The 17,236-nt window shown below is 58.5% G+C and overlaps 1 protein-coding gene across 1 annotated transcript in view; it reads right to left on the reverse strand.

Moving 5' to 3' along the window:
- The window catches only part of ITPR3 (inositol 1,4,5-trisphosphate receptor type 3), a 42,451-nt gene that overhangs the window by 13,781 nt on the left and 11,434 nt on the right, over positions 1-17,236 (reverse strand). Inside the window, exons 3-34 of the mRNA XM_059831304.1 lie at positions 16,558-16,679; positions 13,249-13,335; positions 12,902-13,060; positions 12,671-12,769; positions 12,466-12,549; positions 11,355-11,501; positions 10,887-10,982; positions 9,616-9,666; positions 8,890-9,032; positions 8,612-8,711; positions 8,157-8,317; positions 7,309-7,450; positions 6,903-7,064; positions 6,581-6,753; positions 6,334-6,453; positions 5,989-6,171; positions 5,653-5,904; positions 5,220-5,364; positions 4,946-5,093; positions 4,442-4,638; positions 4,159-4,288; positions 3,831-3,888; positions 3,456-3,621; positions 3,126-3,290; positions 2,844-2,912; positions 2,259-2,384; positions 1,962-2,084; positions 1,579-1,779; positions 957-1,208; positions 737-862; positions 295-420; positions 55-175 (exon numbers count right to left, since the gene is read on the reverse strand). Of these exons, the coding sequence (XP_059687287.1) occupies positions 55-175; positions 295-420; positions 737-862; positions 957-1,208; positions 1,579-1,779; positions 1,962-2,084; positions 2,259-2,384; positions 2,844-2,912; positions 3,126-3,290; positions 3,456-3,621; positions 3,831-3,888; positions 4,159-4,288; positions 4,442-4,638; positions 4,946-5,093; positions 5,220-5,364; positions 5,653-5,904; positions 5,989-6,171; positions 6,334-6,453; positions 6,581-6,753; positions 6,903-7,064; positions 7,309-7,450; positions 8,157-8,317; positions 8,612-8,711; positions 8,890-9,032; positions 9,616-9,666; positions 10,887-10,982; positions 11,355-11,501; positions 12,466-12,549; positions 12,671-12,769; positions 12,902-13,060; positions 13,249-13,335; positions 16,558-16,679 (4,434 nt within the window). The remainder of the gene's footprint in view (positions 1-54; positions 176-294; positions 421-736; positions 863-956; positions 1,209-1,578; positions 1,780-1,961; positions 2,085-2,258; positions 2,385-2,843; positions 2,913-3,125; positions 3,291-3,455; positions 3,622-3,830; positions 3,889-4,158; positions 4,289-4,441; positions 4,639-4,945; positions 5,094-5,219; positions 5,365-5,652; positions 5,905-5,988; positions 6,172-6,333; positions 6,454-6,580; positions 6,754-6,902; positions 7,065-7,308; positions 7,451-8,156; positions 8,318-8,611; positions 8,712-8,889; positions 9,033-9,615; positions 9,667-10,886; positions 10,983-11,354; positions 11,502-12,465; positions 12,550-12,670; positions 12,770-12,901; positions 13,061-13,248; positions 13,336-16,557; positions 16,680-17,236) is intronic.

Genomic DNA, 17,236 nt, shown 5'->3' on the forward strand with positions numbered 1-17,236 from the left:
CTGCATCCTCCTGCTCGATGGGGCACAGAGCATCCCTCTGGCACAGCTCCTTACCGACCATGGCCAGGGTCCGGATGCAGGCTTCCACCGAGCTCTTGTGCTGCTGCTGCAGCCAGGGACACTCCAGCAGCCTCGTGGTGGACTGGAGAAGCTGCACCACAATGGTCTGGTGGGTCTGCAGGAGAGAGCAGGCAGGGATGTATCAGTGTGAGGTGTGTCCAGACCTTGTTTCGGCGGGGTTGATGAGCTACTTTCCTCCCCCAGCCATTGCCTGTCCATGCAGCACCTCATTACCTGCAGCGAGGTGCTGTTCTCTGAGAAGGGGGAGCTGAAGAACGCGTTGATGGTGTCCAGCACCACCGTCAGCACGTACTTCTCCAGCGTAGGGTCTGGCAGGCGTTTCTCTCGCTTCTTGCACATCTGTGAGGAGAAGGGAGGATGCTGATGGCACCAGGGTGAGGTGAGCATGCATCCTGGCTGGATGCTGCTGGCATAGAGCGCTACTGGGACCTTGCTGAGACAAGGGACGTGGCCAGTGATACAGCTCCTGGGTCTATGCCAGAGAGCTCTGACTGGTCCCCAGCCCATAGCATGGCAGCTACACAGGTCCCCATGGTGCTCATGCCCCATGTCTGGCTCTCCAGGCTTCAAGGGAGCCTTGGTGACACCAACCTGTCCCCATCCAATACAGCAGCCATTGCTCCTGTGTCCCTCCCACCCAACCCTCCCCACGCACCCGGGCCATGTCCAGGGTGAAGTTCTCAAAGAGAGTCCAGATGTGGTTGCTAGTGTAGATCTCCTTCATCTCCACCTCGGTGTCCACGTAGCAGTGGTTGACGAAGTTCACGTAGGCCATCTTCACCTGCCAGGGAGGAAGGGAGGAGGGGCACAGACACCATCAGAAGAAGGCAATCAGTGCAAAGCCACCGTCACCCTCCTCGCTGGGCACCCCGTACCTCCGTGATGCAATCCTCATGTGTCACCACCCGCACCACATCCTCCAAAGGCAGCAGGGACGTGCACTTGATCTCCGTGTAGACGTTCTTGCCCTCAGCACAGGCAGCCAGCAGGTCCACCAGCGAGATGTGGTACATCAGCGGGCTGTTCTCCTCCACCCCATCCCTGGCTGCTGTCATCATCTCCAGAAGGGTGGCCAGTGAAGCCTTGTCGTTGTAGAAAACCACCACATCGTCCCCAGCGTTGGTGAGCTGCAGGGAAGGGTCAGTGGTCACCGCTCCAGAGAAGGAGGGTCAGAAACCTCGCAAGGCAGAAAACGGTGTCCTCTGCAGTGGGGTGATGAGAGGCAGCAGCCAGTGAAGGGTGAAAGGGACGTGCATTTACAGGGAAAAGCAAGCATTAGCAGTGCAATCAAAAAAATCACAGCTTGTGGGACTCCAAAATGGTTATTAGCTCTTGGACTTTGCATTGAGCTCCTGGAGAGGTTTCCTACTCCAAGGAGAAGCCAGCATGGCCGGGAAGACTCTTCCTCAAGGAAGAAGCCAACCGTGCACCTCCCAGGAGCCGTGCCCTGCTACACCCCATGCTCACGCCCCACAGGCTGGGGGCAGAGGTGCTCACCTCGGTCATGATCATGTCCTGGCACTTCTTGACGTACTTGCCCTCGGCCTTGATGATGGTGTGCAGGAAGTCAAGGTACTGCACGTGGCGGCCGTGGGTGGCCACACAGTGGATGAAGTGCTGCGGCACCGTCTCGTTGATCTCTGAGCAGAGCTGGTAGTTGTTGAGGAAGATGTGCTGCATCGTCTCAGCCTCCAGGAGCTGTGGAACCAGGGGTGAGTGAGGCTGGGGGCTGCGAGGAGCAGCCTCCCCTCCTGCCCTGACGCTTCCTCTCCCGGGGTCTCCTCCTGGCTTTTGTATCTCCTGCTCTCAGCCCCAGGAGTGAATCCGAAGTCTCTCCCTGTGCTGCTGCTTACGACCACCTTTCGGTCCCCTCTCCTTACCCCCGGGGTCAGGAACAGGTTGAGGTGTTTGTGCAGCAGGGCCTGGTTTTCCTGATTGCCAGCACAAAACTTCTGCAGGAACTGGTGGGTGAATTTCAGGATCTCCATCATCTTGGCATCACCCTGAGGAAGGGCACAGAAGAGAAATACCCAGAGTTGGGGAGGGATGGAGAGCAGCAGCAGGCTGCTGCCCCTCCTGCCCTGCCCAGCTGCAGGACCCAGCCATGCAGGGGGGTCCTTGCATCCCCCACCGCTCACCCTGGGCGCTTTGGGATCAACCGGCTTCTGCGCACCCACCTTCTCATAAGGGATCTGCAGCAGATCCAGCATCACTTTGTGGGCGTCCATGTTCTTCAGAAGGCGCTGCTGCTTCTTGCGCACTTGTTCTCCGACCCCGCACATCTTATTCAGCCGCTCCAGGATCTGGGAAGAGAAGGACCATGGCAGAGGGGATTTGAGCCTGGGAGCCCATCACGATGGCCACCATCACTGGGGGCTTGCTTGCAATCCAGATGTGCCCTCCATAAACCCGGGTGCTCCCTGCATCGCTCGCAAATCTTGGCACCCTCCTCAGAAATCCTCCTTGCAGTGCCACGTAGAGAGCCCTCGCACCCGTCACCAACCCTCTCCCCTCCAGCCCCCCCAGTGCAAGGCTCACTCGCGAGCCCTGGGGACGTAACAGGGCTCCTCCTTGCGCTGAGCTTGCAGGAACAAGCCCTGGCTTGCACTCATTTCTACTGAACCACAGGAGAGACTGGAAATCCCCCCCACGATTTCACCCTTTCCCTTCTCGCTGGTGTGCCCGTGCCAGCCCAGGCCAGGCAGACATCGCTGGCTGTGCCTCCAGAAACAGCCCTGGGGACAGGATTCGGTCTCACTTACCCCCTTGACTATCTGATAGTTCTCGCTGCTCTTCTCTCCCGGAGCAATGACCTCTTCGTCAGCAGCATGCTGCAAGGGGAGGGAAACAGCACCAGGGTCCCACTGCACCTCTCCAAAGCCTGGGGCATAACTGCACCCCACAGGACCCTCCCTGACCCTCCTCTTCCAGGGAGAGGGGTGCATGGCCCATCAGGAGGCATTAGGTGTTGGACTGAAGCGAGCTGCAACTCAGCCCACTCCTCTCCCGCCCCGGTTCTGAGGGTCTTGGCTCAGGGCTCTCACCTCTTTCTTCTCCTTCTTGTTTCCCTCCACCGTGCTGTCCCCTTTGCTGCTGCCCTTCTTGTCCACCCAGAGCTCCGATTTCTCCACCATAGTGCGGAGTTTGTCCAGCTCTGACTTGATCACCTTGTAGTTCTCGACATCCTGGGCTGAGATCAGGAGCTGAACCTGCAGTGACATTCCCAGGGGGTTCCAGTTTGGGACACAAACCCCATTCCCCTCCTCTCCCAGACCTTCCTCCCAAGGAAAGGGGCCAGGACCCATCCCATTTCCTGCACCCACAGTTAAGTGTGGGCTTAGAGCTGCTCCAGAGCAGCGTCCCACCAAGGTTACCTGTTTGAAGGTGTGCAAGACCTCCTGCCTCTGGCTGAAGTGCTTGAAGAGGAGCTGCAGGGAGCCGGAGATGAGCGGTGGGTAGTCGTGCATCGTCAGGTGGATCAGCACCCGCAGAAACATCCTCCCTCCCTCGTCATCCACCTCTAACATGCTGCTCGTCTTCCTGAAGCCGAGACGAAAGCGCTTGGTGTTAGCAGCCACATGGGAGCTTGTGTGCACTCAGTCACCCCTCGGGGCTGATGGGGACAGCTGCGTTAGCCTTTAGAGCCTCATCTTCCTCATCACCTGCAGCTTTCAGCCTCGGCAGTACGGACAGGAGAGGAAGAGCCCTATGGCCAGGCTAACTATGCACCGGAGAGGGCAGGGACTCACCCCACACCGAACATGGCTTCTGCGTGCTCGCCGATCCGGTCCAGGTTCATGGCTGCAGCTGAAGGGAGAGGAAAGAGAGATGGAAGGGGTGGGCAACGTGACCCCTGTGCATCGGCAGAAACCCCACAGGAACCAACCCAGCTCCCTGGTCCCTGCTCTGAGCATTCACAATGGACACAGGACACCTCATCCCATCTGCACAGACTCCAGTCCCCCGTGCTCCCTGCCAGCAGCAGTGGCTGGAGCTGTCACCTCTGTCGCACGTGTGTCCCCAGCCTGTGGGGTTTGCCAAGTTGAAGCTGTACCAGGAGCAAAGTGGAAGAGTTACTTGTGGAGTCAAAGGCTGGAGCTGTCCCATCGGCTGCACTGTCCTGCATGGGGTAGACTTCCACAAACTCCTTCTTGAAGACGGAAAGCAGGTAGGAAATCCTGTAGTCCAGCCGCACATTCAGGATGAACTGACAGCAGTGAAGAAGAAGAAAGCAAAAGTGAGTGCCCTCTTCATGCCAGCTGTCTTTTTGCATCAGAAACCCATGTCTTCCCCTCACCACCCCATCCCACAGGTCCCACCCACAGCTCCACAATGCTTCTCCCTCCCCACTGGCTCCAACCTGCAAGATCTCCAGGATCTTCAGCTTGGTCTCCATCACCACAATGTTCTCATTCTCAATACTCCTCCCTCTGTCCACTTGCTCCGGGGCAGACCCAGCACTGAGGCTTGGGGGGCTGAAGATGGACTGTTTCCTGCTCAGCACCATGGTGGACATCATCTGCCCAACGCCCTGGATCGACCTCCGCACGTTCTTCCCTACAGAGGCAGCCACAGCGGGCAGAGTTAATGCAGATGGAAGGGGAGGTGGCAGAGGACCAATAGAAGGACCCACTTAGACTGGAAAATGCTGAAGATATTAATCAGAGAACCAGTAGGAGGGACTGGCCATTTCTTTGGCACGGCCAAGGGCTCAACACCTCCTGTCTCCCAGTGCAGACCCAGCCAAAGGTTCCATGTCAGCAAACCAGTGGCTTGTTTTCTTGCAGCCAAAACTGGAAAGCACTGGGCAGACCACAGAACACCTGCCCACAGGACCGTGCCTGGTTATGGAGCAGGGACTCACCTGTCACCTCGTCGTTGTAGACTGCCTGCATCATCAGCTGGGGGTTTTGGACACAGTCGATGATGCCCAGCAGTGTCCGTGTCAGGCGCAGCAGTTCACTGAAGCTGTAGAAGCCGAAGTAGATGAGGTTGTGGGCAAGGCTGACAACCTGGGGAAGGACAAGGCAACTCCAGACCTCGCCATGCTCAGGGCTGAGCAGGATAAACAGACATGGGGGAGAGGGATGCCAGAGCGGCATCCTGCAACATGCTGGTGACATCGGCAGGTCTCGCACCTCGAAGGTGAGTTTGTTCTTCTCCTCGTTGGCAAAGGGCACCGCCTCGCTCACCACATTGTTGAGGTAGTCCTCTACAAACTCCATGGTGCTGGCGAACTTGTTCTTCTTGTCGTCACGCGAGACATTGAGGTTGGAGTCGTAGCTGCGAGGGGAGGCAGTGGGGGTGAGCTGAATGGCAGCGAGTCTCCTCACACCCAGCCTGGAAGGAGCACTGTCCAGGCAGTGGGCTCAGCCATCACGGCCAGAAGTCATACTCATGACTGTGATGGAGCCCACTTCTTTCTGAAGGCTGAGACCTACCAAAGTCACTCCGCAAATGCCCCCCTCCCAGTCCCTGCTAAAGCCAAGCCAGTCCCTACATGGGATGGCATCTGCCAGCCCACCGCCTGGCCTGTCCCTCAAAGCCACTGCGAGCTCCAATGTGTCTCACTCTTTGATCGTGATGGCTGTGGGGATCTCGGTCCAGAGCCGTGCAAACTTCACGGGCATCACCAGCTCCTGGGGGTCCCTGTCCACATGCACGTGTAACATGAGGTGGCAGAAGGATGCCCGGAGATCGAAAGGCAGCATCTCATCTGCCATGCAGAGGAAGATCAGGTCCACACCCAGCTGCTGGGAGATCTCCTTGATGGCCAAGTACTGGCGATCCAGGCACATGCGGGCAAAGAGCTTCAGCTGGTACCTGCCCGGGGACGAGGGGGAGAGGGAGTGAGTATGTGCAACCCTTGCATCCTCACCTGGGGAGAAGATGCCGGGGGATCATCACCTGTAGTAGCTGAGGACATTCTCATCATGGGCATTGCCAGCCCGGGCCTCCTGCGCCAGCTGCCGGATGCTTTTCTCGTGGTGGTCGTTGTTCTTGTCCGTCCAGGTGAGCCAGACCTCCTCCTCCGAGTACTCGATGCTCAGGTACTCGTGGGTCTGGGACATCTCCTTCACTGGCCTCAGCCTAGGGCAGAAAAGGGGTAGAACTGAAGATGCTCCCATGGACGGGAAGCGGCTGCACCTCGAGGGGTGACGGGGTTTTTACCAGGGCACCGTGGGAGCTGCTGGCAGGCAGAGCCAGGCACTATACCCCGAATGTGGAAAACCTCTCCCCTTGGCTACTCACTCCGTTTTGATAAGGATGTCGCTGTTCTTTGGGTCCAGCACACACTTGCAGATCAGCTCCTGGGTGACGGGGATGGCAATGTGGTTGGACACGCACAGGTCCGAGAGGTAGTCCAAAAACCTACAGAGCAGAGACAGCTCGCTGTGAAAGGGGGGTCCCCGAGGGCTCTCTCCACCTCTGGTTGAGGCACATCCCACCCATCACGCAGCACAAAACTGTTTGGGATGGGGCCTTTCCGGACACGCACCGTGGCTCACGGTTCTTGCGCACCAGGCTGACAAAGGTCTCCACCTCCGTCTTCGTAATGTGCTTCTCCAGCAGCTTGCGGTTGTTGTGCAGCAGGGCCGTGATGGTGTCCTCGGCCAGGATGTCGTAGCCAATCTGAGACTGCATCATGCCAAACTGCTTGGCAATGTGCTCCTGGAGCGGACAGAGAGGTGGTGAGCACGCGGGGTTGCGTGTCAGGGTCTGGCAATGCCTCCTGCCCCACCAAGACTTTGGCAGTCCCCCCCCCGGGCTTTGCAACACCTGGCGGGATGGGGGCTTCCCCCATCACCCCCCCCATGCACCTGGTTCTTGCGATAGTCCTCCTGGGAGTGCCGGAGCACGCGGTAGCACAGCCGAAACATGTACTGGTAGGGAGCGTTTTTTTGGTCGGACAGCTCTTCCAGCCGCACCAGAGGCCCTTCCCCACCCTTGTCCTTGAAGGGGGCTTTCAGGATCCCAAAGATCTGCCCAAAAGCAAAAGATAATAAGTGGTGTGTCCTCCTCTACACCATCAACCCCATGCATGGCTGGACACCAGCCGTGCTTGCCAGGAGGGCTTGGTGCACCACTGAGGCATGAGCTGGAGACCAGCTACACCTCCTCCACGGGGGTTTCCAGACCCCTGGAATCCAGCGTGGCCCTGGGCAGTGCACGACAACTCCGCAGGACCTCAGCCTTGCTTGGATGCAGGGCCCCGGGGCCACTCACCTGCTTCAGGATGTTCTGTTCCCGCATCAGCTTCTGCCGCTCCCGGTTGGGCTTGGTCACCACGATGTCCAGCACGTTCTGGCCATTGTTGGGGACGTCGCTGACAAAAAACACCAAGTCCTCCAGCAGCTGGATCACGAACCTGCAAACGGGCATGGTGCAAGTGGGCTGGGGGGGGCTGCTCACCCACCCCACATGGCCCACCCAGACGTGGGTCCCTGCAATGATGCCGGCGCATTTTGGAGGACCAAAGAGCCTACGTTCAGGGCTCAAAAGACTGCCAGGGAAGCTGCTGGCTGATCCTCCCCTCCCTGCTAGAGGTTAATGACTGCCCTGAAGCACTGGGTTTTACAGCCCCTATGGTTCCTAAGGAAACTATACGTGCCAGGGTAAATGCCAGGGGCCTTTGCTCATGATTCATGCTGGGGATTTTGCATTTAACGCCTCTGCCCCCTTAGTCACTTTTGCGGGACTCGTGCGGGGCGGGCTGGCAGGGCGGAAGCGGCTCGCTCTGTCCCACGGGGGATCTGTGTTTGCTCAGGAAGCACCAAGAACCCACCCACCTAAAAATAATACCGTGACTAACCCGGCTGCCCCTATCGTGGGGCCATCTCTCAGCCCCTCGGATATTTTTCTAGCGGCAAAGGAGGGGCCGGAGCGGGGCTGCGGCGTTATCTGGTTTCCTCGCCAGACTCCTGGGAGAAGCAGGCGTGGATTTGGGTTGTGGGCAGGAAAGCAAGACAGTGCTGGCACCAAGACCCAAGCAGGGGCCCCATCCTGCAGCGATGCTGGAGAGCCCTTGGAGGAGCCCCGCACTGCCCCATCTCCCAGGGGAAATGACTTTTTACCTCCGGTCATTCTGGCTGAGAAAACCTTCATTCATCTTCTCCACCACGTTGGCCAGCATCGAGCTGGCATCGTTAGCAAAGTCCAGGTCCCGGATCTCAGACACGGGTACGGAGACAATGGCGAAAGCTTCTTTGTCTTCTTTGGTGGGGCACGTGCCCAGCTGGGAAGCAACAGGGAAGCAGCATCACACAGACAGGGCAATGCTGAGCGTGTCCCCACCATCTACCACCCACCGCGGGAGAAGTCAGTGACCCAGTCTGTCCCCATCAGAAGGACTGGGGTGGGCGCTAGGTTACTGGGATGGGTTCTAGGCTGGTGTCCAGCCACCCACTCAGATCATCAGGGTATTTCAGTCCCTGGGTAAATCCTGGGTGCTGGGTGGGGAGGAGCATGCTAAGAGCTATTGGGGCACAGGGGATAAATCCATGCACGGGAGGAGGGAGCGGGGCCGTACCATGAGGCGAATGGGCCTCTCCTCATCAATGTCAATGGGCACGTTGGTGCTCTGGATCCAGGTGTTGGTGCAGAGGTGGCGCAGCCTCACGTAGGAGTTTCTGCAAATGGCACAGCGTCCTGGTGAGTGATCCCCACACGGACACGCCAGCACCCACCACTTCCCCCAACACCCAGCAAAGCCGCCCCCCCCCAAACAGACTTGCCAAAATTTCACAGCATACAATTAAGCCTCCCTCCTTTACTTCAGTCCCTCCAGGGCAACGCGTGCTTACGTACCGCGGGACGAAGGAGTCCGTCTTCTGCAGCGTGGTAGGGTCCAGCTCAAAGAGGGAGGCGATGTCATTGCCGTGGGGCACGGCCACCAGCCGGTATTTGATCTTCTCCCCCGTGTTCCTGCGGCTGGCACGGCCTATGCCCCCCTGCACCCGGGAAAGTGGCTTTGAGCCCGGCGCGGGGCAGCTGCCCCGCCGAGCCCAGCCTCCCTGCGCACATGGCATCGGAGGAGACACGCAGCGGCTACGCTCAGAGCAGAAGCTTTTGCTCGGATGCCGGGCTGAGCCTCACAGCGTGGAGACGCACGAGGGGCTGCAAGAGCACAAGCGCAGCGTGATGCACCTGAGCTACGAGGCCACCCCTTCTCCAAATCTCACCAACAGCAAAGAGAAAAAACCCCTGAAAGTCCAAATCTCTCTTCTACCAGCACTTCCCCGTGGCCTGGGGATCCAACATGCACTGGGACCCCTTCAACAGATTTTGGCAGGGTCCTCTCGCAAGCGGGACATAGGGACGCTACTCTACAGTGCGGGGTGCGGGGATGCTCTGCTGGGCAGCGGGACAGCCTCCGGCCGCAGCCTCGGCACCAAGCAGGACCTGGCGCAGGCACTGTCCCCGCAGCAGGCTCTGTTTTGGGGCATTTCACTGCTTTCAGGCAGAGTCTAAGAGACGGCGTGATTTCAGGCAGCGGCAGCAGCATTTCTGCTAGCGAGGCTGCACACAGCTCACCGTGGGCGCTGCTTTGGGATCAGCCACGTCTCCTTTATAACTTGGGTTTTCCTGAAAAGTTAAAGAGGGAGATGAAAGACAGCTATCAGTCCTCCCACTCGGTCCCTCCAAAACCCTGAGCGTGGGGTGTTATCTCTACTCCTGCCTCCCTCGATCACATCGCAGAGAGAGGAAACCTGCCCAGATGGGGCTGGAGGACGTGACCCATACCCAGTGCACAGCGCCCCGTCCCCGAGGAGCGGGACGGGGTGAGCCCTGGCGAACAGACCCGTGGCTCCGTGCTGCAGCAAGACGAGGTCTCCCTGTAAATCCCTCGGGGCCCCAGGCTGAGGTCCCAGTCAGCAACACAAGCTGGGCAGCACCAGCCCAGGATGGGGATCAATCTGTGATCTTCTTTCCTCTGCAGAAGGTGTCACTGGAGTGTCTTTTGGTTTAAAGCAGCATTTCAGAGCCCCACTATTTGCTGTTTTCCATTGTGCAGTGGTGGAAGGGGCCCTGGGGGCTACCTTTGGTTGTCTTCTCCAGCTAGGGAGCACCTTTGGCACATGGTGCACCGAGACACCCCCCCGCCCCGATACATCCCTGCTCCCCAGCAGCAGGGTGTAACACTGTCTTTCCCTTGGTCCTGGCAGCTCATTATTGACATAGAAACCACATTATCTAAGTGCGGAAACCTCTTTGTGCCTCTATCAGGAGGCCTTGAGCTGTCCTTAAGCAGTAGAAAAAAAATTTGGCAGATGGTGTTTCCAGATTTTGCTCACACCCTCCCCAGGCAAGGACAGCCCTGGATGCTGCTGTGGACCAGAGGATGAGGATGGGCAAAACCTGATTGGGAAGAGTTAAACGCAGCAGGATGAATTATCTCAGAAGTTGTGCCAGTACAGTCACTTGGTCTGGAGCGAGGAAAGAGAGGAAAACCGCAGCCACCCCCTCCTGCCCCCCGGGGCCAGAAAAGGAGGGAGCCAGGAACAGCTATTTTGGCAAGTGAACCCCTGCACCGTGGGGTGGGGGATTTCAGGGGGGAAAGCCTAGCCCTGCAAAGGGCAAATGCCAGGGATGCTCACAGCCCCGGTGCCAATGCCTCCTGTGAGCAAGGAGGAGCCGCGGAGGCTCAGGGCAGGATGGCTCCGAAAGCAAACTGGAGTGGGGCCAGAGGCAATCCTGGGCACCGCTGCTCTGTCTAAAGGCGGGTGGGCACTGCCTTTGCAAGGGGAGGTATCAGCCTCTCGAGGGCAAGGCAGGTTTCTGCATCCCTCTGCTTGCCCCCTTACCTCTGCTGCCAGGTAGTTGCCCGTGGCGAGGTGCTTGAAGCGGTACAAGCCATTCCAGTGCCCTGCTCCCCCTCGGCATGGGTCGTGGTGGACCACCTAGGAGAAGCAGAGGGCTCAGTCAGCAGCGTGGGGAGCTGTGGGGAACCGGGATGCCATTCCTGCCCTTCCCCAGGCAAACACGCTGGTGACAAGAGCCCCGTCCTATCTTAGAGGTGGCCACGAGCAAATATACTCAGGGAGCCAAGCTCAGACAGACACCAGGGCTCATCCATCAGCAGCCGCTGTTCCCAGCTCTCTCACAGAGCTCGAGCCTTGTGCTGGCTTTCACCAGGGCAGTCAGGCTACCAGAGGTGGAAATGTATAGAAATAACCATTGCTTCTAGCAAACCCCTGCCCCATGAAAGCGCAGCAACCCACGGACGTACCCCGAAAGCCCGCAGACACACGCTCCATCCCCTCCCCGCTCACCTCCACTTCCCACAGCGCGTTGGAGCTGGTGGCCGAGGTGGCTGACTGCCTCAGGGTGGTGCGGAGGAAGACGTGCAGCTTGCCTTTGTACTCGTCGCACGTGAGAAACTTCTCCTGCTCGGCGTGGAAGAGCCTCACCACATCCCCCTGGACCAGGACACGGTGGTGAGACCCAGGGATGTGGCTCTCTTACAAGCCAACGTGGCTCCTCGTGTGACCCCCCCCACCCTGCAAGGGGATGGGATCCCCCCTGTACATGGTCCAGAGCAGAGCACAGCTCCCAGCTGTGGCACAGCAGGACCGTGGGAGCCCGGACATCACAGGGCACCATCAGCTCTTCCAGCTCTACCTACCTGAGCTGTGCTAACACCTGCCTCTAGCAGCACAAATGTTCCTCTAAACCCAGGGAAGGGCACCCTGCATGGGCACGGGGCACCCTGCCCTCCACAATGCCATCGCTCCGTTTACTCGTGCAAGTCACTTCTCTCTGCTTCCCCTCCCCGGGCTGTAAAATGGGTACAAACCCACCATTTTACACCCCTGGAGAGGGCAGAGGCTCCGCTCACCAATGTGTTTAAGGCATTAACGCCCCGGGGAGGAGGATGCAGTGGATGTGGGAAGCGGGGGGATAAGTGTGGCGCCTGGGGACGAGGGTCTGTAAGATCATAACAATCAATATCCATCCAGCTGCTTCCTGGAGGACCTCAGTCCTGAACAATAGCTCCGCAGGGAAAGTTCCTTTCCCAGGCAACAGCCAGTCCTGCTGCATGGCTAAACAGCTGAAAATTGGCCTCGCGGCTAGAAGCCACTGCTGGCACTACGTGTGCCTCATATTGTCCTCGAGAGCCAATTTAATACAATAAGGCGGAGGGTAGTTTCATGCCCCCCTGGGTACCTGCTGCCAGGAGATACTAAAATATCCAACTCTAACTTGCTGATAAATTCTCCAAGTGATGAATTCTCCTAGAAATTAAGGTCCTCAAGGCAGGATCTCTTTCCTCTGCCCTTGTCACACAGCCAAATGCCTGTTCACACGTCCTGCCCCTGCAGGGGACCGGAGCCGGGTCCCCAGAGCCCACAGTGTCCTGGGCGGCTGAACCTCCTTCCTTACCCCTTTCAGCACTTCCTCCATGTGGTCGCAGAACTGCATGAAAAGGTTGATTTTCCAGCTGGTGTTACAATTGACTGAGTTCACCTGAGGAGCAAGAGAGCAAGGTCATGATCCCTGGGACAAGGAAAAAAAGGAAGAAAAAGGAAAAAAAAACAGGCAAGCCCTAAAAGCCAGATGCTGTACAGGCAGCCCAGCCTCCCCGTACCTCCTTGCAGCCAGCGTTGTCAGCAAGCTCGTAGTTGCTGGCGTGCAGTGGCTGCCCAGCGTTGACGGGGTTCAGGATGACTTTGTCTCCCACGACTACCTGGGGAACAAAATGGGAAAGGGGGGAGCAAGGATGAGGCTGGGCGCCCCGTGGGGAGGCGAGCCCTGGCAGGCGGCACGCACAGTGCTTTCTGCACAGCTTAATTTGGGGACTTTTTGGACCCGTGCTCACGTTATCTCCATTGCTCCTCAGCTTCCAGAAGGGCTGGATGAAGAGCCAGGATCCCTCGTTGCCAGTGGCATCCAGCGTCACCCGCATGGCGTTTTTCTCGAGAAGGGCCGGCAGCCGCTTGTTCACTGTCAGGTACTTGTTGCTTTTCATGTGGAGGAGCTGGAAAGGTGAATGCCAGTGTGAGCTGTGGCCGTACGGCCCCCCAAGGTCCCCAGGACTGGTCGTACCCAGCAGTGAACCCACGAGCCCCTTCCCAGCAGCTGCCTGACAAAGATGTGCTGGATCTGTGCATCTCTCCCCAAAACCCATCGGCCGAGCGCAGAGGAGGGGAGAGCAAGCACCCGTACCTGTATGACACTGCCGTATTTCACCACATCGCCATGCACTTTCTTGTTCTCCGTCTCGTTCTGCTTCTGCTCCATCTGGGCTGCATGCTGAACACCAAAAGAAGAGCTGAGTGTAATAGCATTCTCCTCACCCCACCCCAGAGCAAGCCCCAGAGGGGCCACCTGCACCCTCGGCTATGAGGAGGATGAGACAGGCTGGGATGCAGCATCAGCACCCCGCTGTCCCCCCGGCAACATGGGCCAGAGCTACAATACGGTCCTCAGCGTCTGAGAGCTCAGCCTGGGACTCTGGTGTGGTTCTGAGCAGCTGTATGAAGTCCATGCCAGCTTTAAACCGAGGACTTAAAAATTAAGACAGGGACAAAATGGCACCGAAATTCAAAACAAACCAAACACCCCAGCAGGTCTTATGGGGCAGCACCAAAAGGGGACTCTGTGCACGGGCCAGGCTGGGGCAATGCACCCACCTCAGCCCCACCGCAGCAGAGCTGTGGGGACCGAGAGCGCCCGGCAGCACCAAGACCGAAGAGCAAAAGATGCCATGCTGGCAGTGCCGTGCCCGGAGACGGCTGCAGGTCCAGACCTGCTGCAGTGGATGCGGGAGGATGGGTCCCCACCAGCCAAGGTGCCCCAAGAGTGGATTGCTCAGCACTGCTTGCAGCCCCTCTCTCCAAAACCACAGACATTTTCCATGCAGTGGCTCTGGCAGTCGGAGGAGCGATGCCAACGTATGTGGAAGAAGGCAGGAACTTGCTCCCGCAGTGGATCCGTCTGGGAATGGTGAGGGTGCGCCGACAGCCCCGGCGCCAGCCCGGGCAGCACAAGCCCAGTGTTCCCCTGCAGCTGGGATGGGAAACACAGCAAGGGATGGAGCTGGGAGAGCATCCTCCCTTTCCCATCCTGCTTTCGCCCCCTTTCACTTGAGGGCAGAGGGAATTGGGAAACACAGCTGGAATGGCAGCTCTGCACCGGGAGGATGGGGCAGGTGGTCTGTGGGTGCCCGAGCAGGCAACGCCGGGGCTCTGAATGTGCCTGGCACACGTTGCGGCACTACAAACCCTTCGCTCTTTTGAATGCTGCCACCACTTCAGTTCACCCTCCGTCCCCAACGCAGCTCTGGGTGCCACCCCGGGGGATGCGAGCCCTGCGGTGGTGGCTGCTGCCATCAGGAAAACAAACCTGCTGCCAAGAAATCCCACACTGATGCAGAGCTGCGAGTTTAACAACCCCATGGAGCAACACAGCTCCGGCGAGAGATCCGGCACTGTGGCGTGTCCTAGATCTGCATCCAGATCTGAGCTCCTCCCTCGTCAAAAGCCAGTGGGGCCGGGAGCGGGAACCGGCTGCCCCGAGCACACAAGCCCACAGGGGCTGATGTTCCCAGCCTGTCCCGTGGATGGGACGGGGTTTGCCCCCAAGCCAGGGCGGGATGGGGTGTCAGGGATGCACACAGCGGTGGGCAGCCCAGGAGGGCGCAGGGAGGATGGGGAGACATCAGCAGAGCGGGAGGAAAGCCTCCACGGCACGTCTGCACTGCGTCTGGCTGCACCTACAATTAGTCAGCCAAGAAAACGCCGAGCCTTAAACCCACTTAAAAACAACCGCACAAGAGCACAAGCTCGGGAAGGCAACCACGGGCATCACGGATGGCTGGGCAGGGATTCTCTGCTTGAGACCCGGGCTGCTTCTGCTTCAGGAAATCATCTCCGTGAGTTGGAAGACGTTTTCAGCCTGCGGGAGATGCTGATAAATCGCAGCCTGGAGTCCAGTGTCCTGCCAGGACATCCAGGGGCTTTGCAGCAGCACGGGCAGTGCTTTGCAGAGAGCTCCCTCCCTGCCCGGGCTCCCCCAGCGCTCAGCTCCGGACGCGCAGGAGTGTTTGCCAAAAGGGCAACACCGGGAGCAGCGGAAAAGAGCAAGCAAATGACAGAATCTCTTTAAGATAAATCTTAACCAAGGTGTAATCAATCAGGCTCAGAAACGAGCCTCTCTGTCCAGTCATGGCCAGTACAGCTGTCGACATTACAAGTTACAGTCTAACTGGAGCAGGAAAATAGTGCTTCCATACGCCAGCGGCCACGTACGGCTGGACATAGCAGGAGGTACCGACCCTGTCCTGGCATCTCTGAACCAAGGCAGGGCGCCTTGTCCGGACACTGCATCAGACCTTGCTCCCCAAAGGCAAAACTGGGGGACCTATGGGGCTGGGCTTGAAGCCTGACGAGATGATTTAATGAATCCCTCCTGAGCTTCGGCTTTATGAATCATCCTCGGGGCCTCGCCAGCTGTCTGAGGCGATTATGCAATGTTTAACATGGGCCTTTTCCAAACTTCATGGAAGTCAACAGGAGCCTTTCTCTTCCACAGCCCTTTGGAGCATGTTCTGACCGCACTGCCTCCCTCCTCCGTGCCAGGCACCCCTGGGTGCTGCGGGGGGTGCGGGGCTGTGCTCACAGAGCACCTCTCCCTGCTCTGCCACGTGCTCCTCTGCACAAGGAGCATCAGAAGGGCTGACACAGAAAAGGCTGGGCACAGCGGCAAGTGTGGAAAGGCAAGCGGACATCACCTCTCATCCCAAAAGCAGCATCGCAGCCCTCCCTTCCTTTCCCCGCCTGCTCAGTCCTGTGGATCCTTCTCTGCAGGTCTTCCCTGGAACATCTCCCTTGCACTGGGAGCAACAAAATCATCTGTGGCTCCTGGGTTGCTGCTGTACTCACTCTGCACTGTCACAGCATGGACCGAGCCTGGCCATGCCATGCTGCCCAGGGCTCCCCTCTGCATCAAGGGCACACGAGCAGGCACGTCACGGAAGCCAAGGAGCCGTCAGGAGTCTGGCAGGATCCAAGGTTCAATTGCTTCTCATATCCGAGGCCGGATAAGAGCATCGCATGAGAAGGGTAACCCAGGGTGCAGCGTCAATCCCTGGGGGCCAGTCCATCCGGGGACCGCAACCGTGAGTCCGGCAGGTGCCAGCGCAAAGCACTTTACTGAGCTCCTATCTCAACCCCCTTATAAGACACCGCATGCCGCAATTAATTAAGAGCTGACGGCTACAAGAGCCGTTCTTCTAGACAAGGTGGCTGTGGCTAATGGTCCACGGTGAGGGGAGGGCGGTGGGACAGGAGGTGACAGAGCAGAGGGACACCCCGAGGACAGCAAAGCCCAGGGCAGGTCCTGGCCTCCATGCAGGCTGTTTTCTGGGAAGCAAAACATACCAGGATTTGCACGATGAGAGGTTTGGATGTCATCACCCAACCAACCCACGGGGCCTGTCCACTCTGCGGAGGATGGTCCCTCACGGCTGCTCACCTGGAGTTTCTGCAGCAGCACCACATCTGCGATCTTCTCCTTGTCCTGCTTGGTTTGCTTGGCCTTCCAGTACTGCTTCTGGGCAGAGTAGCGGTTCATGGGACATACCTTGAAGAGGCAATCTGGGAGGAGAGGAAGACAAGCATGAGGCTGCAGCAGCCACACAGTCGCCAGCCACCAGCGTGTCCCCAGGGGGGCCAACGTCACCGAGGGGCAGGAGCGAGTGCTCCTCCGGGACACTGCTCCCATCCCAGCAGCATCACTGGGAGATGGTCCTGCTGACACAACCACCCCGCCCGCTGCTGGGGGTCCAAGGGAGACGTGGCTGGCACTGGTGGAGGGTCACGTCACCTTGTATTAGCTGGTGGGTTAGTTTCAAATCAGGGTAAATAATGAGTCCAGGAGTGACTCCACTTCTGGGACTCGCGATTAGAGATGTTCCCATCGGAAACGGCTGTGCAATTTGGGAAGGAAAACTTCAGGGGGAGAAAAAGTACTGATGAAGCCCAGCTGTACCAAAGGAGGAGAGGATCCCGCCGGGAGGGAAGCCGGCAGGACGCAGGCGCCGTGAGACTGGGATATGAGCAGACATCTCCACATCTCCCTTGTTCCCCTGCCCATCGGACAGCCTGAGCCAGCAGGACCGTGGCTGTGCCATCGGGATATGCCGGTTTTGCAC

This window comes from Gavia stellata, chromosome 30 (assembly GCF_030936135.1).
Source record: "Gavia stellata isolate bGavSte3 chromosome 30, bGavSte3.hap2, whole genome shotgun sequence".
Lineage (NCBI taxonomy): Eukaryota > Metazoa > Chordata > Aves > Gaviiformes > Gaviidae > Gavia > Gavia stellata.